The 19,650-nt window shown below is 33.1% G+C and overlaps 1 protein-coding gene across 2 annotated transcripts in view; it reads right to left on the bottom strand.

Moving 5' to 3' along the window:
- The window catches only part of LOC308610860 (3'-5' RNA helicase YTHDC2), a 61,668-nt gene extending 44,386 nt beyond the window's left edge, over positions 1–17,282 (bottom strand). For both annotated transcript variants that reach the window (XM_081259855.1, XM_081259856.1), the window contains exons 1-8: positions 17,067–17,282; positions 15,532–15,731; positions 10,068–10,234; positions 9,204–9,306; positions 7,803–7,959; positions 4,769–4,876; positions 3,517–3,662; positions 1,623–1,758 (exon numbers count right to left, since the gene is read on the bottom strand). In XM_081259855.1, the coding sequence (XP_081115981.1) occupies positions 1,623–1,758; positions 3,517–3,662; positions 4,769–4,876; positions 7,803–7,959; positions 9,204–9,306; positions 10,068–10,234; positions 15,532–15,731; positions 17,067–17,202 (1,153 nt within the window). In that variant the 5' untranslated portion in view covers positions 17,203–17,282. The remainder of the gene's footprint in view (positions 1–1,622; positions 1,759–3,516; positions 3,663–4,768; positions 4,877–7,802; positions 7,960–9,203; positions 9,307–10,067; positions 10,235–15,531; positions 15,732–17,066) is intronic.
- Positions 17,283–19,650: the final 2,368 nt, after the last annotated feature.

The raw sequence follows: 19,650 nt of genomic DNA, 5'->3' as shown, positions 1-19,650 counted from the left end.
ATGAAGAGCAAGAAGACAAGAGTGGCTAAAGCACAGTGAACAAGGAAAATAGTAGAAAATGAGATAAAAAAGACTGTCAGAGACTAAATCTGGGAAAGAACTTAGATTTTTATTCAAAGTGTAATTGAAAGCCATGGGACAGCTAAGAGAAGAGAAGTGGCATGATCCAATTTCCTTGTCAAAAGGATCAATCTGATTGTTCTCTGGAGAACAGACTAATAACATAAGAATAGAAGCAGTTAATAGTCCACTGTAATAGTTCAGGAAAGAAACGTTGGCTTTGACTAGGATGGCAGCAGTAGAGGAAGTAAAACATGTGAGATTCAGGATTTATTTAGAAGGTAAAACTAACAAGATTTGCTAATGGATTATATGTGGGGTATGAGAGCAAAGTCAAAGATGATTTTATATTTTGTTGCCTTAGCAACTAGGTGAATGGTAGTACCCTAGAGTTAGATTCAGTGTGCCTGGGATGGCCAGGCACATACATTTTTAAAGAGGTCTACAACTGATAATGATCACTAAGGGAACACTAAGGAAAAAGCAGGTTGAAAGGGAGGTAGAGAAACAGAGAATCAAGTTGTTTGGGGAATATCTAATTTTAGTCCCCTAACAGACTTCCAACTGGAGATGTCAACTGGTGAGGTATATTGAAGTGAGGGGGGAGTTCAGGATTGGAGACGTAAAATTAGGAGTCATTTTAAATAAATATTTAAAGCTTCGACTAGATGAGATCCACCTAAGGAGTAAATGTAAATAGAAGGAAGGTCTGAGGATTGAGGCCTGGGACATTCCATATTCAGAGGTCAAGAAAAAGAAAAAAATCCTGCCAAGGAAACCAAGACACACCAGCCAGGGAGATGAGAAGAAAATAAATCAAGTATGGAATATCAGAAGTTAACTGAAGAACATGTTTCAAGAAAGGAGTGATCAAGTATAGTAATAATAATGCTGAGAAGTTCAAGTGAGTGGATAAACTACTTGACATCTAAATCCCTTCCAGGACTGACCTTTTATTATCATCATTCTACCTTTTGCCTAAAAGCCTTCAGGGTCCTAAAACTCACCCGATTGCCAATATCCATTATAACCAACTAACGAACTCAGAATAAAACATTAGTGAAAATATGTCATGTGACATAACGCAGGTACATGTGAATCAGAACTTGAACCTATATAACAAAAGGTATACTAAAATTTTCCATTTATTGAATGAATAATCTACAGCAAAAGTCATTAACATTTTTCCCGTTTTGAAATAACAAATCTCTTTGAAAACCCAAGATACTCCAGGGGTAGGGTGATGCATAGCGGGGAGTGTATTTATGTCACAAATTTTATACACATAAAAATACTTTTGCATATAACTGTCATATATTCACAGACCCCATGAAACTATTCTGGAGACATTAGGTTAAGAGTCCCTGATTTAATACAATACTTATTTATTCTACTATGCTAATAAGAAGATCCTGATTTGTACATTTGAAATAGTACTCCAAAAGAACAAAATATTGGTTGTGAACAAAAAGTGAATTTTGAATTTTATGAATTAAGCTACACTTCTATCATAATAAATAACTTCAAGAGTAATAAAAAAAACTTAAATAAATTATACTTACCACTAACATTTTCAGTTAAAATAAGGTGAAAGACCTGAGCAAAGGCATCAACATCTTTGCGCAGCCATATGTCAGAAAGACAAGCATCCATTTCCTTTATTAACCATGGTTCAAGGCAATTCACATCTTTTTCTGCCTTTAAAAAGAAGCAAAGATTATAAATTACTTAACAGCTTAACCTTTGCTTGCAAAGAACATGAGATGGCCACAACGGCCACAAGAACTACTAACCATTCAGTATTACAGCAAAGGCTTTGACATAAAAGTTTCTCATCTCATCACAAACATAATTACTCACAATATTGTATCTTGTTTTCACATTCATCTTTTATCTGAGAATGAGCCTGTCAACAAAGGAGTACAATACAGTCACAATATTAACTGTGCTTCTGACAGAATGTTGCTAAATGTACCTGTATATCAGTGGTCTTATGTCCCAACTGCACAACAGAGGATACATCACCTGGAGCTTTTCAACACTGAAGCCATGTCCCACCCCAGAGCAAGTACTTCAGAATCTCTGGGATGGAGGCCAGATTCCACAGGACTTTAAAAGTTCCTTAGGGGATGCTACTGTGCAGCCAGGCTTAAGAATCACTAATTTAGGGACTTCCCTGGTGGCACAGTGGTTAAGAATCAGCCTGCCAACGCAGGGGACACGGGTTCGAGCCCTGGTCTGGGAAGATCCCACAAGCCATGGAGCAACTAAGCCCGTGCGCCACAACTACTGAGCCGGTGCTCTGGAGCCCACGAGCCATAACAACTGAGCCCGCGTGCCACAACTACTGAAGCCCGCACACCTAGAGCCCGTGCTCCACAACAAAGAGAAGCCACCACAATGAGAAGCCTGCGCACCACAAAACAAAGAGTAGCCCCCACTCGCCGCAACTAGAGAAAGCCCACACAGAGCAATGAAGACCCAACGCAGCCAAAAATAAACAAATAATTTAAAGAAAAAAAGAATCACTAATTTAAATGGTCAAAATGCTGTTCACTGAACCAAATGGATGTTCCCTGCACTAAATAACAATTTTTAAACATTCTTTAAAAGTACACATTCTTTAAAACTATAGTTCATTTGGATGCATCAGAACTTTAAACACTGGAAGAAAACTGCAAGCATATCTGCATTACGTAGCTTCTCATGTTCAAAAGAGTTTAATTCTTTTTCTAAAAAGTGCATAGTCCCAGACATCTCACTAATCACCAATGCCTTTTTAAGAATTCTAAACCAGAATCAAAAGACCAGAAGGGACCTAGGAAATCCAATGGTTCCAGTTTTCAAACAGACTCCAAGAAATCCAAAGTAGCAGAAGCCCCACTTAGGGGTGGGGATGGAGAGTGATGGATGAGCAGGCAGTATTTCTACAAAATATTTCATTTGTAAAAGATATTGTGGCAAAATAGAAGGGAGAAAATCAGAAGAGAAAAAGAAACTGAGGTCTATAGTGGGTAACTGATTTTACAGAGTCACATGGCTTTGTGGTAGAAACATCAGTCTTGATTACTTGCCCTAATACCAACAGGCTTTTCTCAGTTTTTTCCTAACTTAGCTTATCTTGCATTGCTTAGCTCATAGGTTCTTAAACTTCTGAGATGATAAAATATCTAGCAATAATAATGTATGTATATATACATAATATCTACAACTATTTTCTTCACAAAATTTATAGAAAATATTGAAATAATTTTAACTCAGAATGAAACAATAAAAGATGTTGCATTATTTGAAAAAAAAGTGTGTAGAAAATTATTCTGAAAAATGTGTTGTAGTCCAACATAAACTAAGGCAATTATTCCCTAATAATGTAATAAAAAATATAATCTCATAAAATGTTCTTTAAATTACACAAGTTTCACTCAAAATAGCAGTGTGAAACCACTGAGGTCTTACCGACTGACTGAAGACAGCATCACCATCATCCAATAAATCAAATTCTTCAGTTACATTTGGGACATCTCTCTGTCTCTGAGATTCAGGCTTGAAAGTATTCTCTTGAGCTGAGTACCATTCTGTAAGTGTGGTTTGTTGTCTTTCTTCTAAATTAATTACCAAAGAAAATAAGTAGATAAATTCTTTGCTTTTTGAAATATATTTCTTTGTTTTAAAAAAATTAAGTGAATCTGAGAATACCTAAAAGTTGGCCTTATTTTAAAGTTACTTTAAAAAAATATATTAATTAGGAACATTCAATAAAATGTGTTATGCTGAACCAAAAGGAGACATGAAACTGCTTTATAAAACCTCATCTATTCATCTACTAGTAAGAAGTTTACTTCTGAATAAGGACATAATTTAATGAACAGTATTTTAGCCATATAACAAATACTGTTAAAATCAATGACTAATATTAATATAGCGCTTTGTAGAAAATCATTTATTGAATTTGAGACACAAGTTATATTCAAATTTCATCTCCAAAAGTTTTGAGAACCAGAAGTTTTATAATTTACACATTAGTGATTCAGCACTGCACTGTGACACAGGCAATGCTAATTGCTTTTTTCAACTGAAGAATCCAAAGAAGTTAAGATTATTTGTCCAAGGTTATACTAACTAAACAAAGGAATCAAAGCTTGAAGCCAAGTCTTCCAGCATGAATAATGTAGTTAAAAGTAAGCAAAAGGAACTTAACCTTAATTCAAAAGCTGAGATATAGTATAAATCATAAGAGATGTATTAATAGGCAAGTAATGTTAAATTCAAAGTACTGATGCAATTCATAACAATATCAAGATTTGAAAAACTCAACAATTATACCAAAGATGAGCCTGTTATTACTCATATGCTACTCTTTCCACTTCCTCACCCACTCCCCACTCCCACTCTATAACATATGCTGGGGACAGCCAGCACAAATCTTCTGCCTCCTTAAAACAGTGGTTGAATATTTGGATACAGACACACTCAGCGTCCTCAACTCTGGAATCCCCTTTCAATTCCTCTCTATAGATTATAACTTCTGGACATAAACCAGAATGTAGAACATCCATATGGGACAGTATTCTAATATAATATTCTACAACTATACACAGAGAGAAATACTTTCAAGTATCCTTGTATCTGCATAGTATAAGACTGGAGTACTCCAAAAAGTCAATATCAATAGTAATTTTCTTTTATATTTGTTTGATAAAAAGCTTACCTCGTTGTTTTTCCTTTTTGTATTTTAACATTTCTTTGTTTGTGTATCCAGTAGTTCTTAAAATGTCTTCCAGAAACATTTCTTTTACTTCAAATGGTCTTCCCTGTACTAAACAGGAATTTTTTTAAACAGTCAATTTGCATCTTAGAGATAATTCACATAAAAACATGAGATTCTCAAATTAATAATTCTGAATATTAATCCAAAGGCAATTCCATAGGTCAAGTGATCCTCATATTGTCCTTTAAATATAACTCTGATCTATATTTTAGACAACTGTTCATTTGCATGTTTTTTTCCAGTGTTTACTATATACTTGATTGTTTGGCATCATGCTAGGCACTAGGAATATAAATGGTAAGCAGAAACAGAGTTCCTCCTGCTCTCTTGAAGCTTGAAGCTTGTAATCTAGCAGGGGAATCTGACATTAATCCAATAATCCAAAACGTCAGTGTAAAAATAAAGTTGTAAAAAGTCCTATGAGAGAGAAGTACAAGATACCATGACAGTACATAATAGGGGAATTTGAAGGAATCAAGAAAAGCATCCTCACTGAGAAAAATGAGAACCAAGAGAAGGGGGTAAACAAAATAACTAAGCTACGCAGAGAGGAAAGAGTATACTACGAAGAAAAAAAACAGTATGTACAAAGCCCCTATGGTGGGAAAGAGTATGATGTTCTCAAGGAACTAAAAGGCCAAGCTAGTTGGAACATGATGTGAAGAGGGGTGTGAAGAAGGGATTGTAGTTCAAGATGAGGCAGAAGAAATAGATAAGTCTTATTAAGGGTTTAGGTCTTTATTCTGAGGTAAAGGTTGTTCAAAGTTTCAAGCTCATGAGAGTATTTAACATCATCAAAATTCCACTTCAGAAATCTGGCTGAAAATTCCACGTTGGCTGCAACATGGGGAATGGATTTAAAAGAAAGCAGAGTGGATGAAACAGACCAGGTAGAAGCAATTACAATAGTTCACGCTGAAGAGGACAATAACCTGAACAAGATTGGTGATAGTAAAAATGGAAGGAGACAGACAGACTCTAGATAGATGGGAAGTAAAATCCACAGAACTCAGCATTAGATTGGGTATGGATACCCAAGAATGATAAGGAAGTGTCAACCACAGTTCTTGAACGTCTGGCTTACAAAACTCAATGGATGATGTTGCCATTTTCTGAGGCTGACAAGGAAAGCTAAAAGAAAAACAGGTTGGCTTGTGGGAGCCGGGGTTTGGTTTTAGACATGTCAAATGTTAGGTGCCAAAATGACCTTCAATTAGCAGATGCATAAATTTTATGTGCCTTACCACCCAGTAATATTATGAGCAAAAAGACTTACAGGTTTATGACTTAGGTGATTAGGTCAATGGTATGATTAACCAAAACAGGCAACACAAGAGAAGCAGATTTTTTAGAAAGGATTAAGTATTCAGTTTGGGTGTATTAGAGGTGAACTGCTTATAAGCAACCAAGTCCAAAGCTCTGGAGAACAGTTTGAACTGGGAAATAAAGATTCAAGAGTCATCAGTGCAAGAGAAAGTAGAAGCCAAGGGCAAGAATGAGATCTTCCAGGAAAACTAACTGTGCACCCCCAGTACCTAGTAGAGAACAGCATAGAGCAGGAAAGAGAGAAAAAGCAAAGAAATCAAAGAAGGAAGGGAAGGGAAAGGGGATGGGGAAGGGCAGGGAAGGGCGGGGAAGGGAAGGGAGGAAGAGAAAAAAAAACATGGGAAAAATCCTCAAAAATATCAATATTTAAGCACCATGCAAAAGAAGAGAAGCCCACAGAGGAGACTAAGAAAGTACAGGCTGTAATACAGAATGAGACTTAGGAGGTAGTTCTGGCAAATAAATTATGGGATACGAGCATTTCACAAAAAAAGGGTAACAATTATGAGAAATACTACAGAAAATATAAGTAAGATTATTATGTAAAATTAAATCAGTTTCAAAACAATACTGGTAAGAATGCACAAATGAATAGCCCCATAAACTGCAGAAATGTGAATCATTTCAGCCTTTTGAAAAAGTAAAATGGCAAAACCATCTTACTGTTAAAATTAAAAATAGATACATTCTTTAACTCAACAATTTCACTTTCAGGAATCTATCCTTAGAAATAAGAGCACCAATATATAAGAATATATGTAGAAGGATGCTCATAACAACGATGTTTATAGTAGGGGAAAGGGAGAATCAGGACCAATCTAATGTCCAAATATTAAGAAATGGTTAAATAAATCATGGTACATCCTTATTAGGAAATATAAAAGCAGTTCTTCAATATAATGAACTACATCTAGAGCTTCTAAACTGGAGAACTGTTCATGATATACTGTCATATGAATAAAGCAAATTGCAAAACACTGTATATGGCACGTGCCCATTTATGTAAAAACCATTTTCTATAAACCCAATATATATGTATATAATTACATATGTTGTATGAGCATGGACAAGGTGAGACAGGATATACACAAGGCTTCAACATCAAGTAATCTCAGGGAAGAAAAGATATGAAATGAAAAGAAGACAGGTGATTGTGAACTTTTTCCCTGAATGTTTGTACTATTTCACTGAGGTAAACACATAAAACTTTTTCAATTTTAGAGGAAGAAATCAATAATTTTTTTAAAGATTGGTGGAAAAACCAGATTTGATTAAAGGATAAGGACAAAAGTTAAGTGGCAACACATTTAGAAGTACATGGGAAGTAAACACGGGCATAAAGACTACTCTTTGAAAGAGTCTAGCAATAAAGACAAAGCTATAGGACAGAATTTAAAGGGGAATACAAAATAAAGCATATCTCCTTTTAAGACTAGAGATCAGGCTCACTACACAATACCAAAGAGTTGTAGATGGAAAAGGCGAGGATGAAAATATATAGAGATGACTGATTAAGCATATCTCAGAGAAAACAAACGGATGCTCTATACATCAGAACATTCCCCAATTTCTATTATAATAAATAAAGTCAAGCCAAAAAAGTATTCTTTCATAAAAATTCTAGAAGAAATCTGACAGTTTAACTTACTGTATGTCACTGGACAACTCCCAAAATATCTCATAAAAAGATTTACATCTAAGGCAGCACTAGAAAGAATTAGTTTCAAAGTTGGGTGCTTCTGCAACAAATCTCTTAACTTTGTAAGTAAAAAATCACTAAATCGATCCCTTTCGTGTACTTCATCCTGCAGTAAACAAAAACAAAACCATGGAACAGTTAAAACATAAAAATAACTAAAGTCTTTAAAATTATGGAGCTGCTGGGTTTCACACTAATTCAAGTTAAATGTGGACACAGCCAACTACTGAAAATTTTGTATTATGGACAATTTAGAAATAATCAGACATTAACGACCTACTGTGGGTAACAAAACACTGCCCTTTTTCCCACAAAAACTACAATAAATGCTGAATTAGTGGAGTCTAATTTAATGTAATTTTAATAAATACAAAATCTATTTTAATATGCTTCTGTTAGCATCAGGACCAGGTACATCCTGTGGTTTGAATGCACAGAACTAATAAGTTTCCAAAAGCTGCCCTATCACAAGCTTATAAAACTTAATCTAAGTTTTCTGACACAAACTGTATAAAAGCTTAGAATTCTTTAATAAGGTGGTAATTCATCTACTTATTTCATCAGCAGCTAGTTAATTTAGCAGCTTAACCATGAAGTTAAATGACTTTAAAGTATGCCTCTAAGATTTGGAAGAGAAATCAGATGACTAAGCACAGAGAAAAAAGAAAACTTTCACCATTCTGGAGAACTCTTAAAATACATGTGCCATTTTCATATATAAAAAGCACTTTTTAAAAAACTATCTACTTATTTTATTCTCACTCATAAAACCTGATGGTAAGAATATCTTTATTTAATATAAAATATTTATTTCTAACAATTATGGACAATAAAAAGTAACTTGAGGGACTTCCCTGGTGGTCCAGTTGTAAAGAATCCACCTTACAATGCAAGGGACACGGTTCGATCCCTGGTCAGGGAACTAAGATCCCACATGCCGCAGGGCAACTAAGCCCGCACGCCACAACAACTGAGCTCCTGCGCCTCAACTAGAGCCCACGTGCTCTGGAACCCGCATGCCACAACTACAGAGCCCACATGCCCTGGAGCCTGCACGCCACAACTAGAGGAGAGAAAACCTGCAGGCCACAACTAGAGAGAAGCCTGCTCCACAACGAAAGATCCTGCATGCCTCAACGAAGATCCCGCATACTGCAACTAAGACCCTAAGACCCGATGCAGCCAAAAATAAATAAAATAAATAAATAAATAAATAATAAATCTTTAAAAATAAAAATAAAAAATAAGTTAAAAAAAGTAACTTGATTAGAATAGCCGTTTTAAAAAAACTGGTTCTCATTTATATCCTATTCTAAATTTAATTAGATATTTAAATTTAAATATTCTTACCACAATAATATGTGTCACAGTTGACAATGAACTATCTCCTCCCATCAGAGTACGAAGCAGTACCCCATTGGTGCAAAATGTCAGAAGTGTCTTTGGAGAAACCCTTTTTAAAAAATCAAAATAAAGTTCACAATTACAAATCTTTTATGTAATTAAAACAAGGTCATATATTAAATGCTAGTGTCCTTTGTACTTTAATAAGTGTTACTAATATAACAGTGTACTAGTACATATGCTTTATTAGCAAAGTTATATGAAATATATATTTTATGCCTGATAATCTCACAAATTTATTACTAACAATCTTTTATTAATTTAGTAATTATTTTGTTAAAGAACTTAAATAGATTTTTTTAAAGATCCTAAACATTTTTTACTTGGGGGAAAAAGGTATATCATAAATGAGATTAGCTTTTTGAATCACTATATCCAAATACCTGTGAGCAAAGAAATGGTACTACTTCTCAAGAAGGTACTACTAGCACTACTACTACTACTAATAATAATCAATTCAGTCACTAACATTTACTGAGCGCTTACTATAAACTTCACATCAAACCTATGCTCTAGATGCTTTCATTAGCCCCATTTTATACATGAGGAAACTAAGACTCAAAGAGGTGAAATAGCTTTATCATGAAACTATGAAACAGGATTTCTATCTACGGCCCAAACTCTTTTTCAAGCTATTTACTTATTCAAAACCTCACTAAGTTTAGACATGAGCTCAATGGCCTATTATAAACTTACTTGGAGCAAAATGATCATCTAGCTTTTCAACTAACACATGCTCTATATTTAATGAAATATAAATATTTAGTCTTTTCTGAGAATGATAAAAAGCTACAGGTGGATTGTCTTTACCTGCTTTCTAAACGGATCTGATACCCAATTGTCTGACCAATCCTTTCTCTTCTCTCTGCAGCAACTCTTTCAGCCACAGCAATAGCTGCTAATCGTCTTGGTTGAGTACAAAATATACGGCAGGGGATACCATTTTTAAAGCAATCATCTAAAAGGAACTGAGGAATCTGAAACAAATTTTAAAGTACTATAAGACAACATAATTGTATATCCAGAAAATCCATGTCAATCAACTGAAAAACCATCAGAACTAAAAAAAGTTATGTAACATATCCAAACATAAAATAATCATAAAACCAACAACTTTCATGTAACTGCTAATAATCAGCTAAAAAATGTAATTTAAAAAGATCTTGTTCACAATAGAACTAAAACTAAAACACTTAAAAACAAAATTATAAAGAAATAGTTAAGGTTTACATGAAAAAGATTATAAAACACTACTGAAAAACCAAGATTATAAAACACTACTGAAAAACATAAAAGACAGGAATATACTAGAAAAATATGACATATTCCTGGATAGGAATAATCAGTATTGCAAAAATGTCAATTCTCCCCAAGTTATCCTATAAAGTCAATGAAACAACAATCAAAATTCCATTGGAATTTTTTAAATAGTGAAAAATATAAAGAAACCAGAAAGAGCCTAATACCAGGATTGCAGACACTTTTCTATAATTAAATTTAAACAGGTCAGAAAGATTTAAAATAAAAAGTAAAAGTCTTCCCCACCCATACCACTACCAATAGCCCTCTCCATGAAAGTAACTACTGTTAAGTTTCTTATAAACTGTTCTAGAGAAAAAAAAAGTTTATACAACTTAAATTATTTGTGTATATAAACAGGTTTTTATTCACACAAAGTCATTATTATACTTAATGTTTGTAATTTGCAGATGTCACTTAATAACATATCATATCTACCTAATCCATTTTAATAGCTGCACATTCCATCTTATGGATGTGCTATAATTTAACAAATATGACTATACATTAAGTAATTTCCAGTTTGTTTAGGCTTGTTATTTTTGATGCTATTGCTTACTATTAAAAAGAATGCTGCAGTGAACATCTATCTTCACATACTTATGCAAAGACAAATATATGTGGAGCCAAAGAGTATATAAATTTAAATTTTTATAGAAAAATTATCAATCTGCTCTTCAAAACAATTTATACTTTTACCAACAGAGCAGAAGATGCTGTTTTCCCAACACCTATGCAAATGTTGGATTTCATCAATTTTTAAATTTCAGCCAATCTAATAGTTGAAAAATATAATTATTGTTTTGATTTCATTTCTTTAACTATGAGTGAAAAGGACATCTTTTCATGCATGTCTTACCCTCCGGGATTTTTAAAAACTTGACCAGTTCATTCGGAAGCATAAATGCAAACAAACTGCTAAGAAATATCTAAAAAGAGAAGCTAATAATAAAGCGGAACATTATGCTACATACTGTAAAACTACAAAATGCAAAAAATGAGACCTTGGTGTAGGAACAGATAATTAAAAATACGTAACAAAAATTCCAGAAATATACCCAGGTACTATAGAAATTTAGTATTTGATCAAAAGTAGTATCTCAGGGCTTCCCTGGTGGCGCAGTGGTTGAGAGTCTGCCTGCCGATGCAGGGGACACGGGTTCGTGCCCCGGTCCGGGAGGATCCCACGTGCCACGGGGCGGCTAGGCCCGTGAGCCATGGCCGCTGAGCCTGTGTGTCTGGAGCCTGTGCTCCGCCAACGGGAGAGGCCACAGCAGTGAGAGGCCCGCGTACCGCAAAAAAAAAAAAAAAAGTAGTATCTCAATACATGCACCCCAATGTTCACAGCAGCACTATTTACAATAGCCAAGACATGAAAGCAACCTAAGTGTCCATCAACAGATGAATGGATAAAGATGTGGTGGGTATATATATATATATATATATATACACACACACATATATGTACACAATGGAATATTACTCAACCATAAAAAAGACTGAAATGTTGCCATTTGCAGCAATACGGATGAACCTAGAGAATATCATACTAAGTAAGTCAGACAGAGAAAGACAAATATTATATGATATCACTCATATGTGGAATCTAAAATATAATACAAATGAGTCTATTTAAAAAACAGAAACAGACTCAAAGACATAGAAAACAAGCATATGGTTACCAAAGGGAAAAGGGAAGGAGGGATAAGTTAGGAGTATGGGATCAATAGATACACACTACATAAAATAGATAAGCAACAAGGATTTACTATATAACACAGGGAACAATATTCGATATCTTGTAATAACCTATTATGAAAAATAATCTGAAAATAATTATATGTTATATATATATAACTGAATCACTTTGCTGTATACCTGAAACTAACACAATATTGTAAATCAACTATACTTCAATTTTTAAAAAGTAGTATCTTAAAATCGGGGGAAGGGATTATTAAATGAAAATTATATTGGAACACTAGATACTAACATAAGGAAAAAATTAGATTCCTACCTGATATGACACAATAAAATAAACTCCAGATGGATTTTTTAAACTACAAATATAAAAGTATTAGAATAAAATATTTGTAGGAAAATGTTTTTTAATCTTGGGGTAGAAAGTGATTTTCTGAGCATGGCATGAAGCCCTAATAAAAGACTGACAGATTTGACTAATAAAAATGTAAAACTACTAATCAAGATACCATAAGCAAAGCTTAAAAAGCAACCAAAAAATTGGGAGAAATTGTTTTTAAGATATCTAACGCATAACAGCCATGTATCCATAATGTACAAAGCACTATTAAAAATAAATCCAAAATGATTAAACCTAAAGAAAAATAAGATATAAATAAGTAACTCACAGAATATAAATAGATAATAAGCAAACGAAAACTCAATTAAGAATCAGAGAAATGCAAATTAAAACATTATTTTTTGCTTATCAGATTGATAAAGGTAAAAAATAAATTATATCCATTGTTGCCTAAGTTTTAGAGAAATGGGAACTTTCAACACATTCAGTACTATTTTAATACGATAACTCTTTTTTGAATTAACAGACAGTAACTAGTTAATCTAGCTACTAAAATTTTAAATGCAATATTTTTGATCCAGCATTTCCACTTCTAGGAATGTATCCCATTTAAACATTCCCACAAATTAGAAAAGAAATATTAGGATGCAATATAATAAAGCAAGTACAGAGTAAGACTCCTTCTCTGCCACTTCCTAGTTATGTGAATTTGGGTAGATTAACATCTTTAAGTTTTAGTTTTTATTCCACATCTGTAAAAAGGATAATAACAAGCTTACATATCTTGGGTTAATAAGAGGTTTAATTAAGATAACTGTTGTAAAACTTCAGCACGCAGTAAACAGTCATTTATTTTATCACTGTTATTACAAAAATGCTCAGGAATGCTACTCAATTGTTTAAAAAATGAGGTCTATCGCTAGGTACTGACACAGAAAAATATGCAATATCTATTAAGTGAAAAAAGCAAGATGCTAAGCATATACATATTATCCCATGTTTGTTTTAAAAATAATCTATATCAATACTGTAAAGAGAACAAAAACAAAACAATCCCCCGAAAAACCCAGAAACATATACTCCAAGTTTCTAACAATAAACCAGGGAAAGAGGAGGGTGGCAAGAGAACTAGAAATCTTTCACTTTCTATAATATTTTCTATAATGTTTGAATTTTATATAATGAACATGAATAATGAATATGAACATTCAAAAGGCAAATAGGGGCTTCCCTGGTGGCGCAGTGGTTGAGAGTCCGCCTGCCAATGCAGGGGACACGGGTTCGTGCCCCGGTCCGGGAAGATCCCACATGTCACGGAGTGGCTGGGACTGTGAGCCATGGCCGCTGAGCCTGCGCGTCTGGAGCCCGTGCTCCGCAACAGGAGAGGCCACAACAGTGAGAGGCCCACGTACCGCAAAAAAAAAAAAAAAAAAAAGGCAAATAACTTCCTAATGCTACCAAAGGAAAGATGAAAATGGCTAATGATATTAACTTCAAACTGTCATATTTGTATTTCATAGGACAGGAACATTAGTAATTTTACTTGAACTCCTTGAACAAGATACAATTACTTCTTAGGTTTAAACCCATTTAGATTAATAGTTTCTTTTGAAAAGCAAAGAGAATAATATTTAATTCCTAACTAAATTCTCCAGATCTTTTCATACCTAGTAAAATGATACACATAATTGTGAAAATAGACATCCATAATCCCAGTATACAAATATCCTTAGGAAGAACACTCAAATAATTTAAATAAAACCATATTTGTTATATTTTATCAAAACTTTCATAATCTCTATTTGATATAATTAAAATGGCTACAATTAACATCAACTGGCAAAACTTTCTAATATTAAAACAATTATAACAATCAAAGACATCTGAACAGATTCTTTGGCATGACTCCATGGAATTTCACTTAATCATAATCATGTTGAAGAAAAATCTTATACATTGTCTTCATATAAAAATTTCATCACGTTTGTAATTAGTTTTATAGGCTCAAGTTTTAGGTATAAAGAGTTACACTTCTGTGAAAATGATTAAGTCCCACAAGTAAATAACTGGTAAAGTTTACAGTCAACCTCTCCTACCACCTTGCCTTATTTATTTGACTAACTTTATGAAACCAACTAATATAAGCATAGGAAATCTTAAGCAACTGTCAAAAGCAAATTTATTTGTCCATAAAAGAAAAGAAGAAAATGTAAAATTATACTGACTATTCTATCTGCACCTCAATCAAAAGCAAAGTAATTTTCCTGTTTCAACATGCTAACATGTTAAAGAACATAAACAAGAAAAGGTCATTATCATTGTACCATACTTACTTCCAACCTTGTCAGCCTATGAGTGAAACTTCATAACAATGAAGTACTATGATTCTAAACATCCAAGTCAAACATGTCATATTAATCCCACTTTATGTTAACTTTGTATTAACACTTCTTGTTGTTATCAATATTACTTTTAATTTAGCTGCTATGTAAAAACACTATGCTAGGCACTTCACAGACATTATCTCTAAACCCCACCTTGAGTGGTAGCAATTGTTAGTACCATTTTATAAATGAGGACTCTGGCTTAAAGAGTTACAAGTCTAGCCTAAAATTTCACATTCAATAAATGTGGAAGCTGGAATCTGAACTGAAGGTCAAAGTCCATTTTCCTTTCATGATACCAAATCACAACCTCACCTCTGTTTAAATAACGCCCTTATGTACTAATTTAAAAATAAATATTTTAAAATATTACCTTTCTACAAATTCTCAAAATGTACTTCCAGTAATAATTTATTTCTGAAATAACCATTAAAATAAACAAAAGTTCCTTTTTTGTTTTTTGTTAAAATACATGTAGTGTAAATTTGATATAAAACTATCACGAGATAAAATAATTTTTTCTTCTATAAACAACAAAGAAGAAACAAACCTGTGTAGTCTTTCCAGACCCAGTTTCTCCTACAATCAAAACTACTTTATTTTCCTTAATTACTTTAACAATTACTTCTTGTTTCTCAAACACTGGCAGAGACTGCCTGAAAGAATCAAATTCAGATTCTCCTCTTTTCACTGGAATCTGAGGTATGCCATTGTTGAGTCGCCCACTTGTCTTGCACATTTCCCGGTTTTCTTTGAAAATGAATAAGAGAACAAAAAAATTTATGATCAATAACAAAAGGAGTTAAAAAACAAAAATAAGTAATTTCTAATGTAATTCCTTTCAAGTGCTTCTTCTCTACTCAGTCTAAAGTTAAAAAGCAATGCCTCAGCTGTTGTACTGCCAAACAATATTCTTAGAGAGTATGTTACACATTTTTATATCAATTAGAAGTCAAATTACCCAGAAGTATTTCTGGTGCACAATGTTTAAAAATGAACAAAAATCAATCATTCAAAAATCATTAAAAATAAAACCCAATTTTGATGTCCTAAAATAATTTTCAGCCTTGCTTCTATCAATTATAACACAGAAAATTATAATTTTAGAGTAGGAAACAATGTATATTATACTTATAAATTCTGTTACATACAATATGAAAACATATGAAAAATTTAAAACCCTCTATGTTTAAAGTTAGCATATAAGATTATGTGATCAAACAGAATAATGTGTGTAAATATAAGGTCCTAATGCTTAACAAATCTCCTAATTGTGCATTTTAGTCAACATCTACATTTAAACAGATAGGAATACAAAAGGCATGATGTGTTTTATACTCTTCACATAACTCAAAATATTTTTATGTGCATGTATTTTTAAAACTCCTTGATAGCTAGTGCCATGCATTTCTACATTCTGCAAACATACTCCACCAACAGAAATTATGCAGATTCTTTCACTGGAGATAATAAAAGAAATAACTTTCTCATTAGAAAAGTTATTTTTCCAAATAGTAAAATTACTTCATTTTATAACCTAAATATATTTATTTATCTACCTTTGAGCAAGTTAATGTACTGAAGACTCTGTCCTGTCTCTTCCCAGAAGCTAAAGTCCCAATTCAAAATCCCACTCATTAGTGTGTCACAGCAGCATAATATAGGGAAGTTCAGACTTTGGAGTCACATCCCAGCTTTGTGGTTTACTGGCTGGTTGAGTGGCCTTGAACAAATTTAACTTCTCTGAGCCCCAGTTTCTTTACCTGTGAAATAGGGGAAATTCTTACCTTGCAAGGGTTGCTATGAGGCTCTATGTAGAGTTTAGTATACTGTCTAGCACACAATAAGTGCTCAATAAATGTTTAGCTATTACTGTAACACTTTACAAAAAACCCTGTCTAACTTAATGACATGCCTTAACACTGCATTTCATTCCAAAATCTTCACAACTCTTAATCATTTCTAACCAACTATTCAAATTGAGAAATCATATTCCACATTAGTTTTTAAAAATACATTTTAAGTGGAAAAAGAACAGTCAAGAAATAATAGGATAAACAAGGAAGCTCCCCAGAAAATACATACCAGCTTCAACTGCAAACACATTTCCTCTTTCTGTTTTAGGCAGAAGTTCAGTACGCTCTTTATTGGTGACAGGAAATCTTTGAATTAGGCTCCTAACAGCATGTTTTGTATTATGAGTCAAATTACAGGTCATCATTGCATGAGCTGTTTCTGATCCATCTTTCTTCTTCACAGTTAGGTATCTATTTGCTCCCTTTCTGAATATTAATAAAAATCATTTATTTACTATATATAGTCAATTTGTTCACATATGATGTATGGCTACTTAGAAAACATGTCTCAAGCAAAACACTGAAAAAGATCGAAATGGGATAAGATGCTGGAAATCCCAGAAAATTCAGTAAAGAGGAATTTAATGCTAAAGTGGCCACAAGACCATTTTCAATTAAAATTTCAAAATGCTGCAAATCCAATTTTAAATAAGCAAAAAAAAAAAAGACTTACTTACCCTTAAGTGTTAAAGTTTGTCTTAGCAGGCTTCATGGTGGATGAAACATCACCAGTTAATACATGCTGGGAAACATATAGAGGGAGAAAATCAATTTGAACAATAGAATCTAAAATTGATAATGAAAACATTATGGTGGTCCAATTATAACAGTGGTCCAGACTAATATATTCCATTGAATGTTTCTCCAGTATGCTGGTAATGTCACACTCCCATGAAAACCTGTTAAGAAAGCCAAGTTTAGTGGTTGGACCAAAAAAACATAAATCAGCACTACTGATAAGTATCTTCAGATGTATACTGGGGAAAAAAAAAAAGGAAGTTTTTCAAAGCTTCTGACTCTAGCCTTCAATTATAAGGTAATGATGATTTATAACTGTTCTCAAGTTACCTGATGTAGGTATATTTACTTCTTTAAATGGTCCTTATTATGTCTTTGATGACTTCTGTAGCTTCAGGAGTACTAAGTACAATGTTATACTCACAGGAAGTCCTCAAATGTATTTTGAATGATTTAATAATACATGTCTATAATCTAGTACAATGTAGTACTGTAAAGAGCTTGGGTTATGAAAGCACACAGACTTGGATTTGAATCCTATCTCTACCACCTACTAGCTGTGGGACCACAAGCAAATTATTTAATAGCTCTGAGCCTAAGATGATGATGATAATAATAATAATAATAATAAGACCTGCCTCAAAGGACTCTTCATATGATTAAATAAGATAATGCATGTAAAGGGCAGTATCTGCTACAAAGTACACACTAAATAAATGAAAGCTATTATTATAATTATAGCCAGGAAAAAATATCATTTCTTGTACCAAAAAAAGTTACACAAAACATTTCATAAAATGTTTTGCCATTGGTTAATGCCACCATCATATTATAGAAATGAGCAACAAAGCCACAAATACAATGAAAATTATATATATAATTTTACTAATTCTAAATTAAATTTTAGAATTTTCCTAATTCCTAAATCTAATTTAAATATTTTCAACAATGTCTTTACTATAGAGTGACATGAAACTGAAGATTAACCTATACAGCTTTAGCTATCTAAGTCTTCTAAGTGAGGCTTTCAATTTACCAAGATTTTTAATTTCTGGAAACTCCTCAATGAATTATACCCTTTCTATGCCATCATCTACTCCTGGACAAGTGCTTAGTGATGCTTAAATGATGGCATAAAGATGAGCTTATTAAAATTTAACTGATCTAGAAATTTTAGTCATTTCCACGGCAAATCAGAATTATTGGATTCTAGAGATGTTCTCTGTAGTAGGTTCTTTTCCCATGGACCTTTCTGAAACTTCAGTACAGTCATGATAGACTCAATCATTCATTCCCCTTCTGTTCCACGTACTTCATAAAATTTTAACTATAGAAGGCCAGAAGTGTGCTGAAATGAGCACTAGAGCAACAGTCAGGAGGCTTGTGTTCAGCTAGTAATGATCTTTCAATTAACTAGCTATGTAATCAAAAATAAATCATTTTACTTCTCTGACACAGAATTTTAAAACCTCTAATATTTCTATCAGCTCCAAGATGCTTTAATTTTCTCAAAAATCATCTCAGGAAAGTTTTGCTATATTTCACCTTTAATTTTCTTTTATTCATTCATTCAATCATTCATCATATATTGATTACCTACTGTATGCCAGGCACTATGCTAGAAGCTATGATTACAAAGTTGAGGAAAATATATTCTTTCCTCAATAAGTTCACAACTAAAATAATGGGTCAGATTGAAACTTTCCTAACATAGGTTGCCTAATAATAATTCAGCATTAATCTATAACAATAACTCATACTAAGCAAGTGTGAGTACTTAGTCATTACCATTTACAATTTACTAAATTCAGTTTGAACCCAGATGGTGGGACAGAAAGAGAATATCAACTTGATAGTTTTCATGTTTTAGTAAAAAAATTCTACTATTAATGCTATTAGGCTATTAGGGCTCACTCCTACCCCATTCAGCACCACAGTGACACTGATATATAATTTAAAAATTAGTGAAATTTTGGCAAAATATTCACCTCATTATTGTGTGGATGAAAACATTCAATATAGTAGAGTTGTCCTACTATGTAAACTAACACACTGAAATCTCCTCATCATGCTTT

This window comes from Mesoplodon bidens (assembly GCF_964165515.1).
Source record: "Mesoplodon bidens genome assembly, contig: HAP1_SCAFFOLD_1022, whole genome shotgun sequence".
Classification (NCBI taxonomy): Eukaryota; Metazoa; Chordata; class Mammalia; order Artiodactyla; family Ziphiidae; genus Mesoplodon; species Mesoplodon bidens.
The sequence above is the reverse complement of the archived record's forward strand: the minus strand, read 5'-3'. Positions and strand labels throughout refer to the sequence as shown.